Source organism: Notamacropus eugenii, chromosome 2 (genome assembly GCF_028372415.1).
Source record: "Notamacropus eugenii isolate mMacEug1 chromosome 2, mMacEug1.pri_v2, whole genome shotgun sequence".
Lineage (NCBI taxonomy): Eukaryota > Metazoa > Chordata > Mammalia > Diprotodontia > Macropodidae > Notamacropus > Notamacropus eugenii.
The window spans coordinates 328,864,135-328,891,802 of record NC_092873.1 but is presented as its reverse complement, the minus strand read 5'-3'; the positions used below and the strand labels follow the sequence as shown (position 1 = coordinate 328,891,802).

At 36.0% G+C, this 27,668-nt stretch overlaps 1 protein-coding gene across 7 annotated transcripts in view; it reads right to left on the bottom strand.

The window, feature by feature from the left end:
- Nucleotides 1-27,668, bottom strand: part of HELZ (helicase with zinc finger) — a 249,829-nt gene that overhangs the window by 37,207 nt on the left and 184,954 nt on the right. For all 7 annotated transcript variants that reach the window (XM_072645466.1, XM_072645464.1, XM_072645471.1 and 4 more), the window contains 4 exons: nt 10,041-10,092; nt 9,077-9,267; nt 6,782-6,989; nt 4,428-4,504 (listed from right to left, as the gene is read on the bottom strand). In XM_072645466.1, coding sequence (XP_072501567.1) covers nt 4,428-4,504; nt 6,782-6,989; nt 9,077-9,267; nt 10,041-10,092 — 528 coding nt within the window. The remainder of the gene's footprint in view (nt 1-4,427; nt 4,505-6,781; nt 6,990-9,076; nt 9,268-10,040; nt 10,093-27,668) is intronic.

Here is a 27,668-nt window from a genome sequence, read left to right as displayed (position 1 = left end):
ATCCCAAGGAAAAGAGAAAAGGACTTATTTGTACAAAAATATTTATAGTAGTTCTTTTTGTGATGGCAAAGAACCAGAAATTGAGGAGGTGCCCACCAAATAAATTGGGAAATGACTGAACAAATTGTGGCATATGATTGTCATGGAATACCATTGTGTTATAAGAAATAATGAGCAGAATGCTTTCAAAAAAGCCTGGGAAGACTTATATGATTTGATGCAAGGTGGGGTGAGCAGAATCAGAAGAACACTGTACACAGTAACAGCAATTTTGTACAAGGATCAATTGTGATTGACATGGCTATTCTGATCAATACAAGGATCCAAGACCATTCTGAAGGACTTCTCAAGAAAAATGCTATCTACTCACAGAGAGAAAATTAGTGGAGTCTGAGTCGTAGATTGAAGCCTAATTTCTTCACTTTATTTTTCTTATTTTTTTTTTTGGAAATATAGCTAATACGGAAATATGTTTTGCATCTTTTCACATGTGTAATTGTTATTACATTTTTTGCCTTTTCAATGGATGGGGAAGAGTTCTGAAAGAGGAAGAGAATTTAGAACTCAAGAATTTTTTTTTAAAGAATGTTAAAAATAAAAAAATTAAAGAAAGCACAACTCTTTATTATTTGAGGACCATTACTGCCAAATACCCTTGCTCTTTGTTTTCTTTTTTCTTCCTGATTATGACTTTTGGCCGTGCAACTGCTAATTGGCAGTACAGACAACATAAAGGTAGGGAGAAAAGAATATGGAACTAGTTTGTTTTGCTAACAATAATACTCAACATTAGAAAGTATTTTACAGTCTGAAAAGCACTTTACATATATCATTTCATCTTTTTACTACTTATTAGCCTTCTATAAGGCTCCTAAAAAATTACTAACATGAGATTTAAAGGTTATTAGTGAGTTTTCAGTTTAGCTCTACTCTGGTTCACAATAAACATGAAAAATTAAGATCTGGAGCTTCACCAAAAAGTAATGAATCATCAGTATGTTTTCTATTGACCTCCAGGACACTTCTCTTCTTTCCTCAATGAATTCAGTTCCTGGATCAGTCTTTCTCTCCTCTTCAATTCCTACCATCATACAAGGGTACTTCAACCTACCTACTGATAGTCACTAAAAAACACTAATCTCCCAGCTCCTCAACTTACTCATTTCACACAACCTACTCCACCCCACCTCAGTCACAAAGATAGTCATATTCTTGATGCTGCCATCATCCACAAATGCACAACTTCCATGTTTATGAACTCTGAAATTCTCTTATCTGATCATAATCTACTGTCATTCTACTTCTCCCTCTGCTTTGAAACCCCAAATCTTGTTCTTCTTCCATAGTGTGCCCTCCAATGCTTTGAACCTTGAGGTTTTTTTCCCAGGCCATCACCCCTGCACTAGCTACACTCTCATCTTTTTTTCCATTTTGAACTCCCTTTGGAGAACCAGTTCCATGCTACACCATCTTTTTTCTTGAATCCCATGTTCCCTTATCGTATCACTGACCTTACCCTTACAAATTCTGGCCTTGGCTCATTCCCACTACAAATTTATGTTACATAACCTCAACTGGGCCCTCACTGCTACTAGGCGGTTCTAAAGAACTTATTATCCCACTCACCACAGCTGTTCTTTCCAAAACATTTCATCTTCTTCAAACCTCTCCCCCTAGTCTCTCAGTTGAGAAGTTTGCCTCATATCTTACAGAAAAAATTGAGGCCATTAACCATGAGCTCCCTCTTCTCAATATCACCCATATGCTTTCAACCACTATTTCTTCCCTTACTACTGTCTCACATTAAGCAGTAGAACATTTCCTTGCCAAGGAAACCCTGCTATCTATACAAGTACCATCATTCTGTCTTCTCCAGCAGACTGCCCCCTCTATCATTCCCACTCTCATTTATCTTCAACATCTACCTAATGGCTGCTTTGTTACTACCTCTACACATACCCATGTCTCCTTTATCCTCAAAAAATCTTCAACTGATCTGTCCATTCCCACTAACTACTGTCACTACCTCCTTAAACAAACTTCACTTTCTTTTCATTCTCTGCAATTTGGTTTCCAATCTCATAATTTGACTGACAGTGCTCTTTCCAAAGTTGTCAACAACTTTTTAACTGTCAAATTTAATAGCTTTTTCTCAATATTCAAAATCCTGAGTTCTCTGTAGCCTTTGACAGCCTTAATCACCTTTTTTCTAGCAATTTTGATTACTATTTACCTGGTTCTCCTCCTAATTCTCTGACTGCTCCTGTCTTCTTTACTGGATCTAATATTAAGGGTCCTGCAAAACTCTGTCCTGGGCATTCTTCTCCTTCTATACTATTTTGTTTAGGGACTGCATACCCTCCTGTGGATCTATGCAGATGATTCACAAATCTAATTGTTCAACCCTAACCTCTCTCCTGATCTGCAATCCCATATCTCCAACAGCTTAATCTAATTTAATAAGACACCTCAAAGCAAATGTCCCATAGACATCTTAAATTCAACACATCCAAAACTGACATTATCATTTTACCTTAACTTACCTTAAAATCCTGCGCCACACCCTTCTTGACTTCCTGTTGGGATTGGAAGTTCAAATCCGTGTGGACGGTCTCGGGCGGGTAAAAGTGGGACTTCTAAATCTTAGAGTCTTACGAGGCCCTCCATGAACAGCGGGGATTCGAGAAGGTCAGACTGAGCTAGCTCGGCTAGCTCGGGTATTTCCGCCTCTCCCCGGGAGATACGTGATGGGTGGAGTCTCCCTGCCCTCGAGGTCGTCCCGAATCTGGGCACACTATTGTTATCTAACAGCACGGTATTGAGATGCAAACTGTGTGGCTGAAGGTTAAGTAGGATTGAGGAAGCCTGAAAGCTCTCTTAGCATGTGAGGAGCCAAGAATACAGTAGGCTCCGCTTCTCTCTTTCCTCTTTCCCCTCCCCCTCTCCCCGCTTGTACTTCTACTTCCAATCCCTTAAGATCCTAGCCTCCTTAGGAAATCTCCCCCTCTTCCTCCTAAGGAAGATCTCCCTGCACTTGTAACCTAGACCCTGAAATAAAGCTCAACCCTTGTTCGACTCTGGAACGTCCTTTCTCTCATATGAGCATCCGGTTTTGGCCAACCGAAGACCTCGGAGGTGAGGTAAGAAGACTCGGGTAGCCCACACAGGCCTCTAGGCCTGGCAACTTCCCTATTACTGTGGAGGGCACTAGCATACTCCCACTGACCCAGACCTAAGTGTCATTCTCTACTTCTCACTCCCCTCACCCCCTTTAACCAATCTTCATTCAAATCTTGTCATTTCTACCTTTACGACATCTGTGACATATTCCTCTTTCTTGCCACCACTCTGGTGCAAAGCCCATCTGCAAAGCAAATCACCTAGACTATTAGTCTACTGGTTGACCTCCCAATTTTAAGTTTCTCCTTACTCCACTCTATCCAACCACTTGCCTGACCAAGCAAGTGTAGGTATGGCTGTATCCCCTCCCCCTTTTCATCACTAAATAAATTTCAGTGACTCACTGTTATCTCCTGTATTACATGTAAAATCCTCTGTTTGGGACTGAAAGGTTTTTATAACATGGTCCCTTACCATATTTTTAATCTTAACATTTCACTCTCTCCCACATACTGTATATGCTGCTCTAAATGTTATTCTTTTTACATAAAACTCCATCTACTTTCCCCATGTCTTTGCACTGGTTATTCTCCATCTCTGGAAATCTCTCTCTCCTCATCTCAGTTTTTTAGTTCCTCTGGCTTCACTCAAAACTCAGCTCTAATCCTGCCTTCTGCAGGAGGCCTTTCCCAGTTCTCTAAGCTTTTAGTTGCTTGCCCTCTGGGATTATCACTTGTAAAATGTAGAACGTGAGCTTACACATAATGTGAGTTCCTTGAGGATAGGGAGTGGTTTTGCCTATCCTCACCCATTAGCCCTTTACTTGTCACATAGTAAGAATTTAATAAATGCTTTTTGATCGACTAAAATGAGTTCTCTTCAAAGGGTTATCTTTTCACTCTCTCCATTAGAATTGTCCTCCATTCCCCAAAGTGATTCTTAGGAATGTACTTGATCACACTTGGTTATAATCAGAGAGGTGAAAAATTAACAATGTAACTAGGTATATAATCTTGATCAGAGTTTTTATACTAAGAATACTATACCCTCATGCTTTATGTTGCCAAGGCAAATTCTTAAATCTACAAGTATAACCCTAAAGGATAAAAGATGGAAAGGCTACAATAGCCAACGAAAAACTTGTGTTTTTTTATAGTATCAAGGGTGACACCCTCTAGAATAGAGCCTATTAAGTTCTAACGTAACAATGATGTGAAAATGCTTGGGTAAACAGGGCAAATGAATGCTCACACAAGATATTATGACAGACAAAAGCAAAATCCATTTATTAAATGTAAACAGCATACCTGTTTGGATTCTACAGGCTTTTTCTCTGGAGTACGAATTTTATTTATTTCAGGTCCAGGATTAGGATCACTTTTACCTTTAAAAAAAAAAAAAGACACTGAAATATTGTTTTCACGTATATATGAAATGAAACTATTTGTGATTACCCATAAGTTCCAGGATTAGTTTCATATTCTCACTTCAATTTGGTTCTTTTCATTTTTTAAAAGTTTCACTTTCTTGGCTAAATTACAAAACAAAGTAAATCTTTAATTAAAGCAAATCCCATTATGAAATCTGAACATAAAGAAGTAAAATATTAAAGCATAAAACTGTACCGAGAAAAATAGCAATAATTTCCCCAAACCTACAGCACATTCTCTACTCTGATTCCATTTGAACAGAATTTTAGCTCCTTTGTAAATGCTTAATGCTTTTATTTTAAAATGTGTTATTATATTTCATTAATTCCTAATAACAGGTTCACCTGACAACAAAGTATCTATTGTATACCTCAAAGTAAATACTATTATATTAAGTAGTAATGATGATAAATCTAAAAATAAATGGATACTAATAAATGAATTGAGTAAGCTAATTTAAAATTATGAGTCTGAAAAAGCCCAAATCCCAAACACCAAAGTCCTTTAATAAGTAAGCCTTACCTGAGGGTCATTTTAAGTCCATTAAAAAATCTTGAATTTATTAAGCCTATGGTTTTATTAGTAACTAGAAAATTTTCTAGATAATATTATATTTTAAGTATTATTATCCCCATTTATCAGACAAAAGTGAGGCACTAAGAGGTTTAGTGCCTTGTATAAAATCATAGTCAATAAGTGGCAAAGCCATGACAACCTTAGATTTTTGAAGAAGAGAAAAATCTACTGATTTTAATCTAAATTTTCCTCACCTTCAATATCTCAAAGTTCTGCAGGAGAAATTACTTTTTACTTTTCATATAATAAGAGTCATGCTTTCCATAACTATATTATTTCAAATTTCATATTAGAGAACACTACAGTAACGAGGCTTTACTGCTTAATTTTTAATTTTTGTTAATTCAAAGTGTTTGGCCATGTTTTCTCCTTGAAACTTTAAATAATGATTTAGCTCAAAGAGAATCAAATTTGCATATGACTGGGTATTACAAACGAGTACAGAATGACAGAATTTTAGAACTGCAAAGAATTCAAAAGATCATCTAATCAAATTCCCTTGTTTTACAGAATGGAAACTGAGGCACAAAGAATGTAAATGACTAGAAGCCATGTCTCTTTCAATTCAAGGAAAATATATTGCATGGAAGATGGACAAACTTTGTATTTTTGACACCTTCCATTCCAGTTTTTCTTCTGACTCAGAGGGAATCTTCTAAACAAAAATTTCCTGTCCAGTTGTCAATGAGTCAAACTTCCACTGGTTTATTATGCTTTATCCCTCAAAATCTAGTGGAATTTGGGCATTACCGTTGGCAACCTGAAATTTTTCTCAGCTTTTCTGACAGGCCAGAATCACTTATGTGATGAAAAGTTCCCTTCTGTCTTCCCGACTCAATTTAACAATTTTGCAAGAATCAGGCAATAAAAAGACGAATATCAAGTATATTGCTAAGATAACACACCATTTAAATAAAATAATAGCAAATCAATTCCCACAAATTTTTAAGAAACTGCTTAAAAGAAACAGAAACTTATATAAAGTTGGCCTTGAATGTTGTCTTCTTAAATGTATTTCCTTATAACCCAATTTTTAATTAAAAACAATAACCTTAGAAAAGCAACTATATAATAGTCAATGAATTGCTAACAGCTAAGGTTTTTTTGAAGGGTGTGGTGATTTCATTTGATTCCACCATAGATACCCTAATAGTACTGATATATTCTTAAATTAATGTTCCATGTAAGATTAGATAGTAATTGTAACAAAGCAATGCAGAGTTCTGACTTTTAAAAGAAAAAGGAATTTTTGTTTTATATTTTGAGAACTGTGCTAGATATCACTATAAAGTCAGGACTCTGTGGTAGAGCAAGGCATTTTACAGTGGCATTTAATGTAATTTCAAGAATCAGGGTAAAAAAATAAAAAGGATGTTTTCTTCTTAATTAAAATTCTCAGAAATGACCATCACCTGATTAAAATAACTATCTTAAATCAATTATTGTCATACAACTCTAAGAATATCTAAAAGAAAAATTTGGTTTTTCTCTCTCAAATTTTAAATGCTGAATACTGAAAGCATCTAAAATGTAAATGCTAAATATCCTATCTAGCATACCTAATTGAATTCTTTAAAGGAATTTTCTAGTTGGTAGTTATTGACATGCTCAGCCCATATTCTACTTATGATTTGAGTATGGCAAAAACAACTCACCATTTCGATTTTGTTCATGTTGATCCTTTTCCTGATGCTGAATTTGCTGTTGCCCTATACTAACTGGTGAATGATGTCCAAGGCCATATGGTATAGGAGACCCCCGTCCATGTGTCTGCAACAGGTTCATATTATATGCCATCGCTGCCTGATGTGTAATGATTCGAGGGTCAACTGCAAACCTACCCTGGTACCCTGTCCATGGTACCTATGTAATTAGAAGAATTAAAATTATTAAATCTATTTTAAAAGATTGCAGAAGACAAACTATCCCAGTGGATATTTGTAGGGGGAAGAAATATCAGGGGTGGATGCCAATTCTAGAAGAGAGAATAACTACAAAGTTCTCATGATTAGTCAGAATTTGCTGAATGACTAGAATACATTTCATCATAAAGAATATGTTTATTGGCCAAGAAATTGTATGGCTCACACAGCATTAATGTATAAAAGAAAACTGGAATTTTATAAGCTTAGAGAGGAACTGAAGTGTTTAAAATTCATCTTCCTTATCATTCTATATTTTGGAAGGGTTTCTTCTTATCAAAGTATATGCAAAGATTATCATGAAAAATGTTATGTTGTAGCTGGTCATTAGGTTGTGTCATTTATGAGAAAAAAGAAAATTTAGTCTGGTGGATCCCAAATCATCTCCAAAGCAATCATCTAGTGTATACATGAATTATTTATATGTAAATAAAATTAAAAACTCATTTCTAGTAGGGTAAAACTCAAAACCATTATTCCTTCTACAAGTATTAGTGGTTTTGTCAATTGCAATACATGTTAGATTACAAAACCTGAAAACTTATTTTAAAAGATCTTGACATATTATCCCTGCATATTAACACAAAATGAATAAAAAGAAACCTACGCAACAACTGCTCATTTTATTAAAACCTGTTAAATGCAGACTGTTAATTTTGTATAACAAAAGCTTCTTTGGCTTAGTAAAATGAATCTTACTCCTAAGGGTCTTACTATTTAAAACAGATGATGTTTACTGCTGCCACTCTGTGTGATAAACAATTGAGTTGAATTCTAAAGTCTGTACTTACTGTGTATGAACTGTATATTTCATGATGACAGTTTTTCTCATTAAATACCTGAAATATGACATCTGGCCAACCTGACAAAAATGTATGTGTCTGAGAAGCTTTATTTTTTTTCAGGGATGGGTAGAGAATACGGTTGGAGAGCAACAGAAGAGGAATTCAGCAATACCTCCTCATGATGAATCACAACAACTACTTGAACTTATAGGTACTTGCTATAAATGAAAGAAAATACATCATCTTGGCTAAATCCCTGGATCTGGCCATATGGCAGTTGAAATAGCAAATCAACTAAAATTACTAATATGTTAAGTCTCAAAGGAAATTGAAATGTTTTAAAATGTATTAGGAAGGGCTGAAATTTCCTAATAAATATCTTTAAGTATCCTTCAGGCATAGTATGAGGTCCCAAAAGACTATGCTCATAGAAAGGGTAGAGCTATGCTTTCAAATAACTGTAAGACACAATAAAGGTATTCCTGAAACAAATTTAAGTCCAACATAGAATCTGAAGTTTCTTCATAAGGTAAAGCCTTCTCAAATGACCTTTATTCCTTAGGAGTTTTTTATATATAAAAAAGATAAATCTCCACTGGTAAAGTTCTATAGAAGCAAACAAAAACACTTTCCAAAATAGGAGACCAAATCACAGGTTTCACTAGCCTCTAGTCAAATCAACCACAGTAAAAAATGTTTACAAGGACCTCTTCTTTGGAAATGACTCACTCCTCTCTTTCCTTCAAATATGCTGATGACAAATTATAAACAAAGAACAGTATCTTTTATGCCATGCTAAATGACTAAAAGCTCAAAGCTTTATCCCAACACTTCATTCTGGTGAGAAGACAACCCTGGAATCTCCAAGGACAATTCAGCAAAGGGAGAGGTCTGGCACTTCCTACAAAGGCAGAAAAGCTTGGGGGCATCAGGTAGGCAGCTTATTAATCAAATGACTAGCTCAGTTTAGCTTCATAGAGCTTCATCACTAGAATTTTTTCTATGAGATTTTGAATTGGTTTGGCCACAACACTTCATGAAGACCACAACGAATGCAACTAAGGGTTGCAATCTGTGTGGGAGAATGAATACCCACATGGATGAAATCACGGCTCTTCTGTAGTATTAAGATAGCAAAATAACTAGAGTTTGAATCAGACTGAGCAAAGGTCAGGCCTGTTCCTATTTTGATATTAATTAGCATTTACTTTAATAAAGAGCAAATATCCAAAATTATACTTACAGGTAAAGGCACAGACATAACCACATTTCCTCCATAGACAGCAGGTACATAAAGAATACTAGTCCCAGTGTGAGGATCTATCCTTTGAACAGGACTAGGAGACTTTCCCATATTTGGATGAGGTCCAAGAGGGGAAGGAGGAGTATATGCTCTGATAGGATTGCCGATGAGTACTGAAGGATTAGGTTGAACTAAAAATAAAGAGATGAAGAAAAAAACTGATTTGTTAAAAACTGTTACTTATTAATAAAAAAAATTATCCAAGAAGAGAACTATTAGACAATGATGCATTTTAGACATTGTATATTGCATCTGTGATTTGTAAGTTTGCCACTACAAGTACTATGTATATGTTATATACATTATAATGTTCATTAAAGCATCTTAAGAGAGAAGCAGCATATCAGCATTATTATTCCCATTTGGGGGGGAAGAGTTCTTTGAGAGAAATAGCTATTAAAAATGTTTTTCTTCAACTAGGTTAAAAAAATTTTCTAAGCAAACTTTAACTTATAAATATAAACTTTATACAGAAAATGGAATTTAGCAATTTATTATCTAAGTAACTTGTTCCAATATGTTTTGTTGTAATTTAAATTAAGCATACTCTGAAACAGGTAAAACATAAAACATGGAAGACATGAAATACTTCAGAAACAAACAAAAAACCCTCTAAAGTGAAGAAAAAAAGCTGAATGAATTAATTTCTAATTTTTCAAAACACTCATCTTTGCTGACTGACACTTCATTAGTGGTTTCCCTCAAAATTTATGGTAAGACTTCTTTTTTAAAAACTTCCTCTTTTTATATAACTGAAAAACACAAGTACACAAAAGGTCAAGTATGCTGCTCAGAGCAATTGGCAAGTCTAGTCCCCAGGTCTATTTTAAATACCCTGAAATTCAAAACACAGATACTCATATAAACAAAAGAAAACTTTTTTAATATTATAATGTTAACTCACCAATTCCTTCATTCTGGAAATGTTCATTCTGGTTATGATGATGGCCTTTTCCCTTTAAAAAAAAATTAGAGTTTGATTAAACTTTTTTAATTTTGGCAAAAATGTATCATTTCCTTCCCTATTCATGTACAAATTGAATGTATGTAGCTATCATTAAAGAACTGAAAGACTTGAGAGCATCTTAAATGATTATGAGATTTTTTTAAGCTAACTTTTTTGTTTTAAAGATTATGCCTGGTGAAAGTTACTTCTTCTCTTAGGGCCTCAGTTTCCTTATTTGTGAAAAAAAGGGGTTGGACTTCTAAGGTAGCTCCCTAGCTATAATAGTATATGTATATGTGAATGATTCTATAAAAGCAGAGATTAATTCACTTGGTGGTATAAAAAAATATTTAGTGTCCTCACAATTTCTACATAAGTTCTGCAAGGATAAGATGGCACCTAAAAAGATTCTTTTGGTACAAAATCTCAGCCTCTAAAATTTCATGATGAGAACCTCAAAAATAATACAAACTAAGCAGTCTATGTTTATGATCCTAGCAGTACTTCATGGTGTTTCAAAATGTAAATTCTACAAGGTTAAGGACCACATCTGGTTTTTTGCTGTTACTGCTGTTCAGTCATTTCAATTGTATCCAACTCTTTGTGACCCCACTTCGGGGTTTTCTTGGCAAAAATACTGGAATGATTTGCCATTTCTTTCTACAGATCATTTTTACAGATGAGGCAAACATGGTGAAGTGACCTTGCTCAGGGTCACACAACTAGTAAGTGTCTAAGGCCAGATTTGAACTCACAGAAATGAGTCTTTCTGATTCTAAGCCCAATGCTCAATTCACCTAGATCACCCACATTTGTTTACTTGATCTATAATTAGTGTTTTCCAATTAATATCAAAAACAACTGAAAGAAAAAACCTTAGCAATCATTCAAAATAGAAAAGAATTAAAGAGACTTCATTGTAATCTCCTATTTCAAAACAGATGCCAATACAACCTGAAAAAACCAGGACGGTAGGGGGAAATGAACTCTAAATATTGACATCTTGTAAATAAATACACATACATCTAATTAATACATTAAGAAAATTATTATTATTTTAAGTCAGATGATGCTAGTAAGAAGGAAGGAAACTGCTTACTTAGGGACATTTTCAGGTCACCTCAAAAACAAATTCAGCAACAATACTTTATGGTATTATATTTTTATCTTTCACTTTTTCCCCTGGTTTTATAAGTTTACAAACCTACAAAAACCCTGGTTTAGAAAAAATTTTAAAACATGATGGGGAAGGGGTGGAGGGACAAGGCAATAATAGATTAGAAAACTATTTTATTCTGATTTTTTATTTGTTTTCTTTTCTAGCCTTTCAAGTCTCTGAAACAACCCAAAGATAATCATTTTATAAGTGAACGTGCTATATATATTCAATCAACAAGCATTTATTAAACATTTTATATCTGACCCTGTGTTAGCTGCTAGAAATTTAAAGATACTAATGAAAATTCTTGCCCCCAATTGGGGCAATTGAAGAGATGACACATGAAAGAACACAGAAAATAAGGAAATACGTAGTAACTTTAGTGGAAAGGCATTAGCAACTGGAGGGATAAGGAAAGTCCTCACGTAGGAGAAAGTGAGTGAACAATTCTGACAAAAGCTAGGGGACTCTAAGAGGCAAAGGTGAGGACAACAAAGGCCTAGAGATGAGGGATGGAAGAAGAGGAAGAAGGCTTGACAGTTCAGTAAGTGAAGGAAAAGTAATGCATGATAAGCCATTACTAAACATTAAGTTAAGTTGAAGCCAGGCTGTTAAGGGCTTTTAAATACAAAAAAAACCAAATATCAAAAAGAATTTATATGTGACCTTAGAGGCAAGTGAGAAATACTGGAACTTAGTAAGCAGACACTGTGATCAGACCTGTGTTTTATGAATATCACTCTGGCAAGTTGGTGTGGAGGATGGATTACATAAGGAAGAGACCTGAGGCAGGGAGAATCAGCAGGTAAAGGTAAGGTAAAGGTAACGAGGGCTAGAATTGGAATAGTGATTGTGTAACTGAAGAAATGAAGACTGATGCAGGAGATCTTGTGAAGATAGAAATGACAATACCTATCAACTATATGTGGTAAGGAAGTATGAGGAAACGATGACAACTCAAAGATTACAAACTTGGATTGACTGTTTAAGATTGGTGATACTCTTGAAAGAAATAGAGAAGTTTAAGTAGGGGATGAGACAGTTAAGTTCAGTTTTGGAAGTGTTGAGGGAGTTTGAAACAGCCATGGAAACTTCAGTTAAAAAGTTGGTGATTCAGGACTGGAATTCAAAAGAGAAATTCAGGTGGGATATACAGAATGGGGAGTCATTTGTGTGGAGGCGATAACTGAATTAAGAGAGCACCAAGTGCAACAGTGAAGACAGAGGCCTAGCACAGAAACTTAGTGGATATCCACAGTTAGTTAGTGGGAATAACATGAATGATGATAAAGAAAAGGAGATTGAGAAAGACTAAACACATAGGAGAAAAATTAAAACATGTCCAAAAAAACCTAGAAAAGACAGAGTATCCAAGAAGAAAAGCTGGTCAATGGTGTAAAATGCAATAAAGAGGTCAAAAAACAATAGGATGGAGAAAAGGGTATTAGACATGACAGTCAAGAAATCACCATTAACTTTAGAGAGAGCAATTTCTGTTGTTAATATGTACCTATATGAACAAAGTGACTCTAGAGAGAGTTTGAAAAAAAGTACTAAAAATAAGCACTGCAAATAATCATTCTCCCTAAAATTTTGTTCCTATAATCTCCAGCTCCCCCACAAAATTTCCCCCCATAGTTTCAAAACTCATGTACAGCACAAATTAAGGAGATGGGAAGATTTACATGAACTGATGCAAAGTGAACAAGCTAGGATTACGTGCTAGTAAACAGTAGCAGAAATACTGTAAAGTGTCTAAGAACCTGAAGTTGAGGATCACTCAAAAGTCAATGAAATCACAGAATGTAAGGGTTGGACTAGATCTTGAAGGTCATAAAACCTAACCTATACAGCAACCTCACTATAAATAGGCCCTCATTAGTGGAAATAATGAATCCTATAAGAAAGTTACATTATACTAATTTTCTTTGTATATTTCCATTTAGCTAGAACCAACTGCCATATTTTACATGTAAGGATTGTTCAAATAGTGAAAATTTGAATAACAAAACCACTTCACATGATATAACACAGGTATGACATACCTGACAAATGACTATCCAGATCCTACTTAAAAGACCATGAAAGAGGGGAAATCTAAAAACTCTCACTTTGAGATAGCTATCATTGTTAGGAAATTTTTCCTGATATCAAGCCTAAATTAGCCAGTACAGATTCCAATCATTATTCCTGGTTCTACCATCTGGGACAAAAGAGAATAAATCTAATTCCACCTCCATGTGACAGCCCTACATACTCTTGAAGATAACTGTTATGCCACCTCAGAATCTGTTCTAAGCTAAATATCCCCAACTCCTTCAATAAATCCTTGTAAATACATCATGGACTCAAGGCCCCTCATCATTCCAGCTGCCCTCCTCTGGATGTACTCCAGGTTACCAATATCGTTAAACTGTAGCATCCAGAACTGAATGCAATATTCCAGATGAGGTCTGACCACAGCAGAGTACAGTGCGATTATCACCTCCCCACTCCCAAAAGCTAGAGCCCAAGCACACATGACCATTTTTGGTTACCACATCACACTGCTGACTCATGTTGAGCATGCAATCCACTAAAACCCTAAAATGTTTTTCTGAATAACTGTTCTATCCATGCTTCCCACAATTTAGACTTGTAAAGTTAATTTTTTGTAGCCAAGTGCAAAATTTTACATTTATCCCTACTGAATGTTTTATTAAATCTATTCCAATGAGCATCTGGCCTGTCAAGATCCTTTTGGATCCTGACTCTATCATCTAGTATATATGATACTCCTTCTAGATTTGTAACATCTGCAAATTTAATGAGAACACCATATACACTTTGATCCAAGTAATTGATTTTTAAAAAGTTAGCACAATGCTAAGCATAGATCCCTGGGATACTCCACTGGAGACCACTGGCTATAGTAATAATGAATCATGAAATGGACATTTAAACAGTTCTAAATCTGATTGTATTACTCTTTCATGCAAATTTCCCATTTTCTTTTTTAATCAAAGGTTTATCAATTTTATTGGTTTTTTCATAAAACCAACTCTTAGTTTTATTTATTAATTCAATCATTTTCTTAATTTCAATTTTATTAATCTCTCCTTTGGTTTTCAGTATTTCTAATTTGGTATTTACTTGGGGATTTTCAATTTGATTTTTTTCTAGCTTTTTCAGTTGCATGCCCAGTTCACTGATGCTCTCTTTCACTATTTTATCCATGTAGGCATTCAATGATATAAAACTTCCCCTAAGAACAGCTTTTGCAGTATCCCATAAATTTTGGTGGGTTGTCTCATTATTGTCATTCTCTGAAATGAAGTTGTTGATTGTTTCTATGATTTGTTCTTTAACCCACTCATTCTTTAGGATTACATTATTTAGTTTCCAATCAATTTTTGGTTTATCTTTCCATGGCTTTTGATAACATACAATTTTAATTGCACTAGTATCTGAGAAGGATGCATTGACTATCTCTGCCTTCCTGCACTGGATTGTGAAGTTTTTATGCCCTAGTACATGGCCAATTTTTGTATATGTGACATGTACTGCTGATAGAAAGATATATTCCTTTCTATCCCTATTCAGACATCTATCTCCAGAGATCTATCATATCTACCTTATCCAGAGTTTTATTCACCTCTTTAACTTCTTTCTTGCTTATTTTGAGGTTAGAGTTATTAAGTTCAGAAAGGGGGAGGTTGAGGTCACCCACTAGTATAGTTTTGCTGTCTATTTCTTCCTGTAACTCCCTTAATTTCTCCTCTAAGAATTTGGATGCTATACCACTTGGAGCATATATGTTTAGTTAGGATATTGCTTCTTTATCTATGGTGCCTTTTAGAAGGATACAGTTTCCTTCCTTATCTCTTTTGATTAGGTCTATTCCTGCTTTTGCTTTGTCTGAGATAAGGATTGCTACCCCTGCGTTTTTTTACATCAGCTGAAGCACAATAGATTCTGCTCCAACCTTTTACCTTTACCCTGTGTGTATCTCCTCTCATTTCAAATGTGTTTCTTGTAAACAACATATTTTTGGATTATGACTTTTAATCCATTCTGCTATCTGTCTCTATTTTATGGGAGAGTTCATTCCATTCACATTCACAGTTATAATTACTATCTGTGTCTTTCCCTCCATCTTCTTTTCTCCTCCATTTATGATTTTAGTTCTCTCTTCTCCCTTACCCTCCACAACAGAGTTTTAGTTTTTGACCACCACCTCCCTCAGTCTTCCCTCCCTTCTTTCAGCCCCCCCCCTTTTACTCCTCTTTTCCCTTACTACTTCTTCCTTCCCTTTTAGCCTCCCCTCCCTTTTCTTTCCCCTTTCCCCTCCTACTGCCTATAGAACTAGTTAGATTTCAATACTTGATTGAGTTTGTTGTAACCTCCTTGAACCAAACCAGATGAAAGTATATCTCAAATGAAGCTCATCTCCCTCCCCTCTTTCCCTCTAATGTAATATGTTTTTGTGCCTCTTTCTGTGATGAAATTTACCTTTTTCTGCCTCCTCCTTTTCACATCTCATGATACAATCCCTTCGCACTCAAATCCCACTTTTATCATAACATCATTTAATTTATATCCACTCTATGTATATCCCTTTTAAATATAATAACAAATATACAATTCTCAAGATTGACAAGTATTATCTTCCCTTATAGGGATATAAACAACTTGCCCATACTTAATAACAAATTGTTGGGGGGTTTTGCCCATTTACCTTTTTATGACTTTCCTGAGACTTGTATTTGAAGATCAAATTTTCTATTGAGTTCTGTCCTTTTCATCAGGAAGGTCTGGAAATCTTATTTCATTGAATGTCCATCTCCTTGCCTGAAATACTATGCTTGGTTGTAAGTCCCAGCTCCTTTGCCTTATAGAATATCATATTCCCATCCCTCCAATCTTTTAATGTAGAAGCTGCAAGGTCCTATATGAATCTGACTATAGCTCCTCAATATTTGAACTGTTTCTTTCTGGCTGCCTGCAGTATTTTCTCCTTCACTTGATAGTTCTGGAATTTGGCAATGATATTTCTTGGTGTTTTCAGTTTGGGATCCCTTTCAGGGGGTGAATGGTGGATTCTTTTGAAGACAATTTTGCTCTGGATATTGGACCTCTGGGCAGTTTTCCTTAATGATTTCTTGGAAGATATTGTTCAGTCTTTTTTTTTCATCATGGCTTTCTGTTAGACCAATAATTCTTAGATTTTCTCTCCTGGATCTATTTTCCAGGTCAGTTGTTTTTCCAATGAGATATTTTACATTTTCTTCTATTTCTTCATTCTTTAGATTCTGTTTGACTGATTCTTGATGTCTCATAGAGTCATTAGCTTCTACTTGCCCAATTCTAATTTTTAATAGATTGTTTTCTTCAATTAACTTTTGCATCTCCTTTTCCATTTGCCCAATTGCTCCAAATTTTAAGTAATTATTTTCTCGTTAGATTTTGTAATTCCTTTTCCATTTGTTCAATTTTCCTTTTTAAGGAGTGAATTCTTTTTTCGTATTTTGAATATCATTGACCAATTTTTCTTCTACTTCTCTAAATTGGCTTTTAAAATCCTTCTTGAGCTCTTCCAAGAATGCTCTTTGGGCTTGAGACCAGTTCAAATTCCCTTCTGAAGTTTCAGATGGATGTATAGTCTTAATGCAGACTTCTTTGGTATTCGTAGTTTGGTCTCTGTCACCACAGAAATATTCTATGGTCTTTTCTTTTCTGGTTTGCTTCTTGCTCATGATGATTGCCTTTTTCCCGGCTTTTAAAGTGCATCTCTGCTTCTGGGGCACAAGGGGCTCTGTCCCATAGTTCTTGTGCTTAGAAATTAAGGCTTTGTGTATTGTGGCCTCTGGTTCTTTTAGCTAGAAGCTAAAATGCTGCAGCTTACCTGGTGCTGAGTTGGTTGATGTGCCAAAGCAGAGGCCAGATGAAGTCTTTCTGAGTTTCCCCAGAGTTACCCTGGAGCTAGCTGGGGTAAGTGTCGGGTAGGGGTGATCTGGCCACAGGAGGTCTCCCTGCTGAGCTAGAGCATAGGCAAGCTTAGTGGTTGGTGAACCTTGTCTGCACTAGTGTCTTCCCAATTCACCTGGCTATGCTGAAGCACACCTAGGGTCCTGGTGTTGGCAACTGCAGGCTCCATCCCCCTCACCCCTGGGGCTCAGGATCTCCTCCTGGTTTGTTGAGGTGGGGCTGTCTAGGACAGCTCCAACCCTGCACTGGTCCCCTTTAACCACAGCAAGAGAACCAGATCCCCTTTGTGATTTTCTTAGCCTCATGGGCTAAGAGATTGTTTACCCCTTTGGCTGATCCCACTGTTCCAGGATTTTTTCTGGGGAAATATTCAAGGTCAACAAGGGGAGAGAAATAGCATTTACTGATCACTCTACCATTGTGGCTCCTGGAAGTTCAAGCAAGTGACTTATAGACATTTAATCTGCAGGCTGTGCTGATAGTCTCAGGAATAGCTGCTGCAGTTACCTAGGGTTCTGCAGTTCTTTCTCACTCACTTCCGCTGGACTCCCATGCTGTGCCAAGGTCCATGCTGGTACAGCCTGTGTGCTGTGAGCTCCTCCAGCCCCATGCAACATATACCTCCCTTCAAACTTTCAGGCTGTCCTGGGTTGGAAATCTGCCACACTCTGACACCTATTGTATTCTGCCACTCTAAAATATGTTCAGAATCTCTTTTTAGAGGTATCTGAAGAAGTTTGTCTTAGAGCTTAGGTGAGTACCAGCTCTCACTCCACCATCCTGGCTCCACCCCTCCCACCCCCCCCATCAAACTTCTCATTTTCAACATAATGAGATGTTTTTCCTGTTATCCTTTCTGGATAATTCTGGAAGACCACAATTTAAGTCAAACTCACTGACTTATAGTTGGCAGGTTGTTTTTTTTTTTAAATCAGAACATGTGATCTTTTCCATCTTATAGTAACTACCATTTTCATGATCTTTCAAATATCAATGGCAGTGACTCAGTAATCACTTCTGCTATGTGGGAATTGTAGGAATTGAGCAAACCATTCTGACTCTACCTTGTGACTCAGTTCTACAGCTAGCTCATTTCTTCTATATTCAGTTATGGGTTTAGTCCAATTTCTATCTTGGGAGAAATTTTTAATCAATCATGAGAATTATGAGAAAACTTTATTTCACTGTTTGAACCTAGCCCTACAAGGCTGGGAAGCTGGATCACCTTTACTTGTTGCTTAGAGATCCTTAACTAAGGACCTAGGTTATGCTGACAAAAACCTAGTCAGATTCAAAAATGATGCAAGACATTTTCTCACAATTATACATTTCAAGCAACCCACATGTGTTACCTGAAAACAGACCCTGTACTGGTCAATCAGTTACTGTGTTTCCTTGCTCCTTTGACTGAATACAGACACCTGGGGAAGAGGGAGACACTGCTTTTTCTGGTGTCAGAGAATTGCAGCCATTCACTTTCCCTCTCCCAACTCAGAAAGCCCCTAATCTTTGCTCCAATTAAAAATCAGACTGCCTAATCTTATATCCTATTTATATCTTTTTTTTTTTCAAACATGTAAAAATATGTCTCCTCTTGTATTTGTGGTCCAATGCGCTAAACTGAGGAGGCCTGGTCCTGATTTGTTATACAATTGGAATGTATTGTTTAATAAATTGACATACTTTTAAAGCTCAAATCTTTGTTTCTTTAGTTACTTCATATTTAGTTGTTTCAGGACACAAAGATGTTGTTCATCTGGGTCAGATAACTAATTCATTAAGGGTTTTTAGGCATTTTCTGACTCTGTCCTTACTTACCTTGGGTATTAATTTCCTGTTAGTCATTTTTATTCTACCACTTTCACCATGAAGGTCATTCTCTTTTGCAGAGAAAACAGAAACAAAATAGAATTAAGCAGCTCAGTCTTGTCTATGTTGTCAGTTGATATTATCCATCTACCCTAAAGAAAGGTTATATCCCTTCTGGGATCATCCTTTTTTCTCCCAATACGGCTAAAACAAACAAACAAATTATTTTCTTGTTCTTAGCTTCTACACTGGTGGGCCTGGAGTCAAAAAGGCTGGAGTTCACATTTGACCTTAAATACTAACAAGCTATGTTACCTTATGCAAGCCATTTAACCTCTGCCTCAGTTTCCTTAACTATAATAACAGCACCTGCTTCTCACAGTTGCTGTGAAGATCAAATGAGATAATGTTTGTAAAGTACTTAGCACAGTTTCTACAGCATAGTAGATACTTCATAAATGTTTGTTCCCTTTCTTCTTTTAATCACTCTCAGCTCATTCTAACCTTTTATATTCCTTGAATAGTATTTTACAGGGCCATAACATGATCATAAATTCATCTTCTGCTACCTGGCTTTGCTTCCAATTTCCATATATTTTTTTTAAATCATAGAGAGATGCAGAATAGATATGCATAGTTTTTAATGCATTACAAATAAGAAACTACACAGGAAAAGCACCATAAAGGATGTAATCAGAGAAATATATGACTAAAAAATCAAAGATGTGCTAGTCATGTAGTGAGAAGGAGAAATAACCAATGGAAAGTGAGTGTACTCCACTGGTACCTGTGCCATGTCAAAAAAAAAAAAAAAATAAGAGAAAGAGTACTAGAAGGTTGAGCAGATCCCCTGTGCCAGATTTATAGGAGGTCATGGATAAGCAGGTTTAGATAGGTAATAAGCTTCATCTCTGCAAGTAGTACCTAAATTGATGACTGATCATGCTAAAGACATTTGCCACAGTACAATTATACACTGTAGGTATGGGGGAAAAGGAGGGAAGGACAGAGAAACTGAATGAAAGGACAAGATACAAATGATGCCACGTTGAAGGCATTTCAACAAGTACATTTCAGTAGCCTGGGGGCATATTAACTGTTTTACAGTGTCCAACTAAATCAGTAATAGATGAAACATTACGTACTACACATAAATCACAAAATAGAGCGACCTAAGTAGGTATCTATTACAGAAACTATCCTACAACATGGATTTCAAACTTTCTCTAGTAAAAAGGATCAGAAGCTGCCACTGGAAAAATATTTTTATTAACAACTTCCAGTTTATTAAGTTGCAGACATTTACTAATAAGTGATTTGAGATAATCAAAATATTTAAGGTAGTTGTAGCTAGTTGGAAGAGGTAGATAAAGAAATGGACAGATTATTTTCTTTTCAAAAAGAAGGAGTTTCTTAGTTTAAGGGTTTCAAAAAAAACTCCTAAAAAAGATTTCTCCATTCATTATCTATCAATACTTTATGATTTGGCTCCAATCCTCAGTATTTAATTGAAATTGCCTTAGACACGGCTGCCAATTATATTATGCTTTAAATTGTTTTTTCATCTTTACATTTAAATATTTACATTTACAAATAAAGGAAATGACTACAGAGACCCCTTTCCAGCCATAAATCTACGTTTCTTTATTCTTATTACTTGAATCATTGACTAAAACACAGCTGTAACAACTGTGGCAGGTCTCCACTTCAGTTACGTTTTCAAACAGTAATTAAATTTCTTAATGGAGAGGTCTGGTATTTTTTTTAAACCCTCAGGGTAGCTCTAAGAACAAATCTGAATCTGAAGACACAGTCCTTTCCACAGTTCTTAACTTCACATAGATTCTTGAGGAGAATGAAATGTAAGGAAAGGCTCAGAGATGTGATTTTGATTGGGAAAGATGAGGGTCTCAATCTACAAATGGAGCTGTAGATGGACTTATACGAACTGATGGTGAGTGAAGTGAGCAGAACCAGGAGAACACTGCACATAGTAACAGCCATAGTGTGTGATGACTGATTTTGACAGACTTAGCCCTTCTCAGCAATGCAAGGATCTAAAACAATTCCAACGGACTCATGATGGAAAATGTCATCCACATCCAGAGGAAAAACTATGAAGTCTGAATGCAGAGTGAAGCAGATTATTTTCTTTTTTTGTTTTATTTTGTTTTCTTTCTCATGGTTTCTCCCATTTTGTTATAAATCTTCTATGCAACAAGACTAATGAGAAAATGTGTTTAATAGGAATGTATGTGTGGAGCCTATATCAGATTGCAGGCTGTCTTGGAGAGTGAGTGAGGAGGGAGGGGAAGAAAATTTAAAACTTATGAAAGTGAATGTTGAAAACTAAAAATAAACAAATTAACTAATAAGAAAAAGAACCCCTGTTCAAGGTAATCTCATAATTCCTATGGATTCAATTATCACCTCTTTGAAGATGATTCCCAAATCTATACATCCAATTCTAATCTCTCTCCTCAACATCAGTCCTACATCATATGATCATAGATTTAGACCTGCAAGGAACCTTAGAGATCACTAAGTCTAATGCCCATAAAGTGAAGTGACTTACCCAAATTCAGAACTCTGTGCACCACACTATGCTGCCAACCAGTGTGATAAATATTGCTACCTAAATGTCTCAAAAGTACCTTATGCTCATCATGTCCAAAACAGAATTTATTATCTTCTCCCCCCAAAGCTGCCCCCTCACAAATTTCACTATAGCTTCAAAATGATCTATTTAAGCAAGTGGTTAATGTGTGGGAGTGTGTGTGTGTGTGTGTGTGTGTGTGTGTGTGTGTGTGTGTCTGAAAGAGGGGGAGGGAGGTAAGGAGGGAAAGAAAGAAAGAGAGAGAGAGAGAGAGAGAGAGAAATGAATAATAGATATCAATGTGATGTGTCTCTGTTTTTATGAAGCCTGAAAAAAACAAAAGCCAAGAAACAGGCTCAGCCAGCAAACCCTTCCCCTATCCAACAAGCATGGCAGCAAGGAGCCCAACAGCAACACACACGTATGCTATAATTTCATCTGCAAATCCTTGCAGAGGAGAGGAGCAAAGATTACAAGCCACATCAACCAATAAAACAACAAAAACCATTAGAGGGGTAAATATATTTTTAAACAGTTTCTTTTGAAACCCAAATAAGCCACATCACCACAAGGATATTTAAAGATGAAACTGGAAACACAAACTAATGACAAATTGAAAAAATGTCAATATTTCTATAACGATATATTTTCTTAATAAATCAGAGGAGAGCCTCCACATTTGGCATCTGATTCCATTTTCTTGGATAGAGTGGAAGAGGAAGGAGAAATGGCAAAATGAAAACAAATGATGGAAAAGCATATGGACCAGACCAAGTATACACAAGGAAGGTCCATACTTAAGGCTACAAAACTGAAGTCACTAAGGATTTGATTGTTAACATGTCTGAAAGAAGGGAATGATTAGAAAAGAAGACACTATTACTACTGAACAAAAGGAATTAAGAAGATATTGATAGCTACCAACCCATAAGCTCACTTTCCTATTTCCACAAAATTTTTAAAAGAATAATCTGATAGTTGTTGACAGCTTGCATTTCTTCACTGTAGAAAATATTCACAAATTATATTCTATCTTAACAGACCACAATTTTACAATCACACAACTATGTGAAATATGCAGAGACAATTTAATCAATCAAAAAGCATTATTTAGCACACATGATGTGCTAGGCATTGTGCTAAGCACTAGAGATAAAAGACAAAAAAGAAACAGTAAGCATAATCACATATAAACATATACAAAATAAATGTAAGGCAATATTTTTGTAGGGAGGTGCTATCACTTCGTGGAATCAGGCAAAGGATGATACAGGAAACAGCACTTGATCTGAGCTTTGAAGAACTGAGGGATTCCAAAAGGACTGCATTCTAGGCTGGAGGGAGAATCTGTATGAAGGCACTGAGATTGGAGATGGAATGTCATGTGTGAGTTAAGAGGAGTGTACTGGTAAAAGTTCAACAATTGATTACTACTCACCACTCCCAAAAAAAGACACATCATACTTTTGTTTAATGTGTCTTATCTGACCACAATCTATTGGTTTTCTACCTCTCCCTCTGCCTTCTGATAACAAACCCTGTCCTTCATCCACACTGTGACTTACAATCTCTCAACCTTCTAGCTCTTTTCCAGGCCATCACCCCATGTACTAGCCACAATCTTCTTTATATTGCTACTTGATGAACCAGTTCAAATGTACACTGTCCTCTTCTCTTGAGTCTCTTGCCTCCTTGTCACCAACTGTGCCCTGTCAAGCCTTAGCTTTGGATCACACCCATCTGTGCTCCTACACACATGCTGCTGAACAAAGGGAACTTCTCCAACTGCCTGACTTCTCAAAGTGGATGTCACACAAACATCTTAAACTCAACACATCCAAAACTGATCTCATCTTTCCCTCCCAAACCTTCTGCCTTTCCAAACTTCTCTATTATTTTCACCATCATCCTAGTCCCCTACACTCAAGATCTAGGTGTCATCCCTGACTCCTCACTATCACTCACCTCACCCTGCTCCCATCCAATCTGTTGCCAAAGCTTGTAGATTTCACCTTTGTAACATCTCTTAAATAGGCCTCTTTCTCTCCTTTACCTGCTGGGGTTGTTGGAAAAATAGAATAATATTTGTAAAGTACTTTGCAAATCTTAAAGTGCTATAATAAATGCTATTATTATGAAGCATTTTAAAGTATCTATTATCTGCTAAGCACTGTGCTAGAAACTGAGTATATAAAGACAAAAAAGAAAACAATCCCTTTTCTCAAGGAATTCATATCTTAAAGCAAGAAAGAAAGAGCTAAAATCAAGAGATTAAAAACTTAAACAAAAAGTAAGCAAATTTATCCAATAGTTGAAACTGAGAAAAAAAATAGAACAGAACTCAATTCAGTAAGGCAACAACAAAAAAGCTGAAACAAAATAAAAGATTGAAAAAATAAAACAAATGAGATACTATCAAAAACAAGTGACCTTAAAAACAAGAAAAGGAGAGATCATTTCAGAATCATCAGATTCCCTTAAAATTGTGACCAAACCAAAAAAACCCAGATACTATATTTCAAGAAATCATGAGAGATATGCCCAAAACTATTAGGGCCAAAGGCCAAAGTGAAAATAGAAAAAATCCACTGATCACCTCCTGAAAGAAACTCCAACTTGAAAACAATCAGAAATGCCATAGTCATAGTTTTCAGCTTAAAGAACAAATATCACAAGCATCCAAATATCTAAGGACCACAAAAGTCTTAACAGCAACTAGCGCACAGAAAGCAAAGGAAATCTTGGAATGATATTCCCAAAGGTAAAAAGGCTTACAATAATTTATCTCACAAAACTGAGCATAAATATATTAGAGTAAAAAGAAATTTCCAACAAGACTTCTTAAAAGCATTCCGTTAAGAAAACCGGAGATGGGCACAATCTTTGAAAAACAAACATAAGAAATCAAAAGAAATTTAGAAAGAGACCCTATATTTGAGTAATTCAAGGGGTCAAATGATAATCAAGTACTTCTATCCTGATTTGAGGTTGAGGGGAAAGAGAGAAGAGAGGATCACTTTTCCTTTGTAATTCTTGTTTTTCCTAGAACCAAAGAGGAAGCAAAGAGACAAAATTCAAAATTGTGATGTTTTGTTTGATTAATTCAATTTTGTCTTATTTTCAGTTCCAATTTCTCTCCCTTCCACCTCCTCCTCCTTCACCTATTGCAAAAGTAAGAAAAGCAAAACCTGTCACAAATACATATAGTCAAGCAAAAACAAATTCCCTCATTGGCCATATTTTTTGTTTTTGCTGTTCTTGTTGTTTCATGCTTCAATTTGCATTCTGAGACCATCACTTCTCTATATGGAAGTAGGTAAGAAGCTATTATTATTTCTATTTGTTTGACTGACTGATTGAACATTCCTTCCATTCCTGGAATCTTTGTGACCAAACCATTCCTTTCTTCTAAAGTCCCAGTTATGATTATTTTAGAGTTAACTACATCTAAGAGGATTTTATATAACTCAAAAGTACTCCACTGGAGTTGGAGATTTTTCTTTTTGCTCATATCTATAGCTTCATTTCTTGCATTAAGATCGTGCTAGGGCTAGGCTTTGTCCATCCATTTCCATTTGCTTCAGTAGAAACCCTCCCATAATCATCCCTTCTCTAACCTTTAATGTCTCCCTTATTTACTCATTCATTTAATGCTGTCTATCCTAAAATCCTTTCAAGTTCTTTTTCTACATCTCTTCTCCTTTGTACACCAAACTCCTATACAAAGCTTTCCATACTCATTGCGTCCACTTTCCTTCTCACTAGATTCTCAATACTTTACAATCCAACTTCATCATTCAACTGAAACAACTTCTTGTAAATGACAAATAAAATGGCCTCCTAATTCTTTTTGACCTCCCTGCAGCATCTGATGCTAATGAACCTATTCATCTGGATACTATCTACTCTTTCTGATTCTGTGATCTCTTGGTTCTCCTCCAAATGTCTGACTGCTAATTCTTATTCTCCTCTATGTCACGTCCCCTCCAATAATATTCCAAAGCTATCCTGGACCCTCTCTTCTTCTTTTGCCTCATTAAACATAAATTGCTATATCTATACACAAATGACTGCTATATCTGTATATCTAGTCTTAGTCTCTCTCCTAAAGTGAAGTTCTGCTTCACTAACTGCTTACTAGATATTTCAGGTCCTATAGGCATCTCAAATTCAACGTGTTCACAACAGAAGTCATTAACTTTCTCCTAAAGTCCACAGGTCTTCTGAATTTCCTTGTGTCTGTCATTCAGGTTTCCAACTATATCATTATTCTTGACAACTTATTCTCCATCCTTCCTCACAACCAACTGACTTACAAATCTTGTTCCTACTTCCACTACATCTCTCAAATTCATTCACTTTTCTCTGTTCAGAGCTACCACAGGTCCTCAGCGCTTCCTACCTAGACTATTTCAGTAGCCTCCTAATTGATCTCCCCTCTCCAAATCATTCTCCACATAGCTATCAAAGTGGTATTATTAAAGCACAGGTCTGACCATGTCACACCCTTGCCCAATAAATTCTAGTGATTTGGGTTTTTGTTAACTCTAGGATCAATTACAATATCCTGTTTGTCACATAAACTTTTCCATAACCTGACTCAGTTTACCTTTCCAATCTTATCCTGCACATTACTACCCTTCATGCACTCTACAATCCACTAGAACTGACCTTCTTACTGTCCTTTACACATAATATTTCATCCCCTATCTCCATGTCTTTCGACTAGCTGTCTCCCATGCTTAAAATATACTCCCTCTTGATCTCCGCCTCTTCAAATACCTAGAGTCTTTTCAAAGCTCAGGCCAAGTGTCTTCCTCTATGAGGTCTTTTCTAATTCTATAGAATTCCCTTAAGTAGGTGCTGTCCTTCAAATACCCCTATTTGCAGGTAATGCTATAAGGACTTCACTAAATGAACTTCCTAAATGTGATCCATAATCAACCCAAAGACTTTGACTATGTGCACCAGAAAAACCTAATAGATTATGATGTGTGGTTACAAGAATAGACCACTGAGTTGGGCCACCAATACAATATCTGAAATACACACTATAGATGGATAATGATCTGGACCCAGAATTACACAACAAGAAGAGGATGGGCTGAAATGTATTTTGCAAAATTATATATTGATTTCTATAGACCCATGTTTCTCACAGAAACAAAAGCCCATCTCTTCACTACTAATATTTTTCTAGTTATGTTCTATGAGTGCATCATAGAATACTACAACTTCTGAAAAAAATCAAAATTACATGTTAGCTAAAAAGTAACTGATACATTGTAGGTACAAAATACTGCAACAAATCATTAACAAGAAAATGAGTATAAGAAGCATGAAAAAATGCCCTCAAAGAGATGCACAACAAGAGAAGAATGGTTTATCATTTAGCAAGAACATGGGATAAGAAATAAACAGTCTATATGCTGTATTAGTACACTTATAATATTAAGAGACCAAGAGAAGAGTATCCAGGATGTTGTAAGAGTCCCATATGCATATATCAAATGGTGATAGGAGGACAAATCATAAAAGATGGGAAAGTGTGGATAGTCCACAACCTGCACTTGAGGTGAAAGTACTCACATCAGTGCAATCACAAATCCATATAAGTGCAATAGAAATATGAAGAGGAAGAGAAGGAAAAGACCCTTTTATTAGGTGACATATTAGAAGATGAGAAATATAGCTGGAAAAAAATGGTTGGGGCACTCTTAAACTAAAGAAATATATCATTTTTTTTTCCCAGAAGGCTAAATCTGAGGTTATCTTACTCACCAAAGCAGGCATTTCAAAACTATTCTTATCTCCTCAATCCTTCTATACCACCCCATCCATTCCCCTTTCAACTGAAGATTTCTCCTCATTTGTTTTACAAACACACACACACACGCACACACACTCACACACACACACACACACAAAATCCATGATGTTCACCAACGTCTCCTCTTCACCTCTCATTCCTCTAACATCACTCTCCACTATCTCACTTTCACTCCACTCTCCAATGAGGCACGCCTTTTGGTTGTTCCTCTACATGGAATCTTGA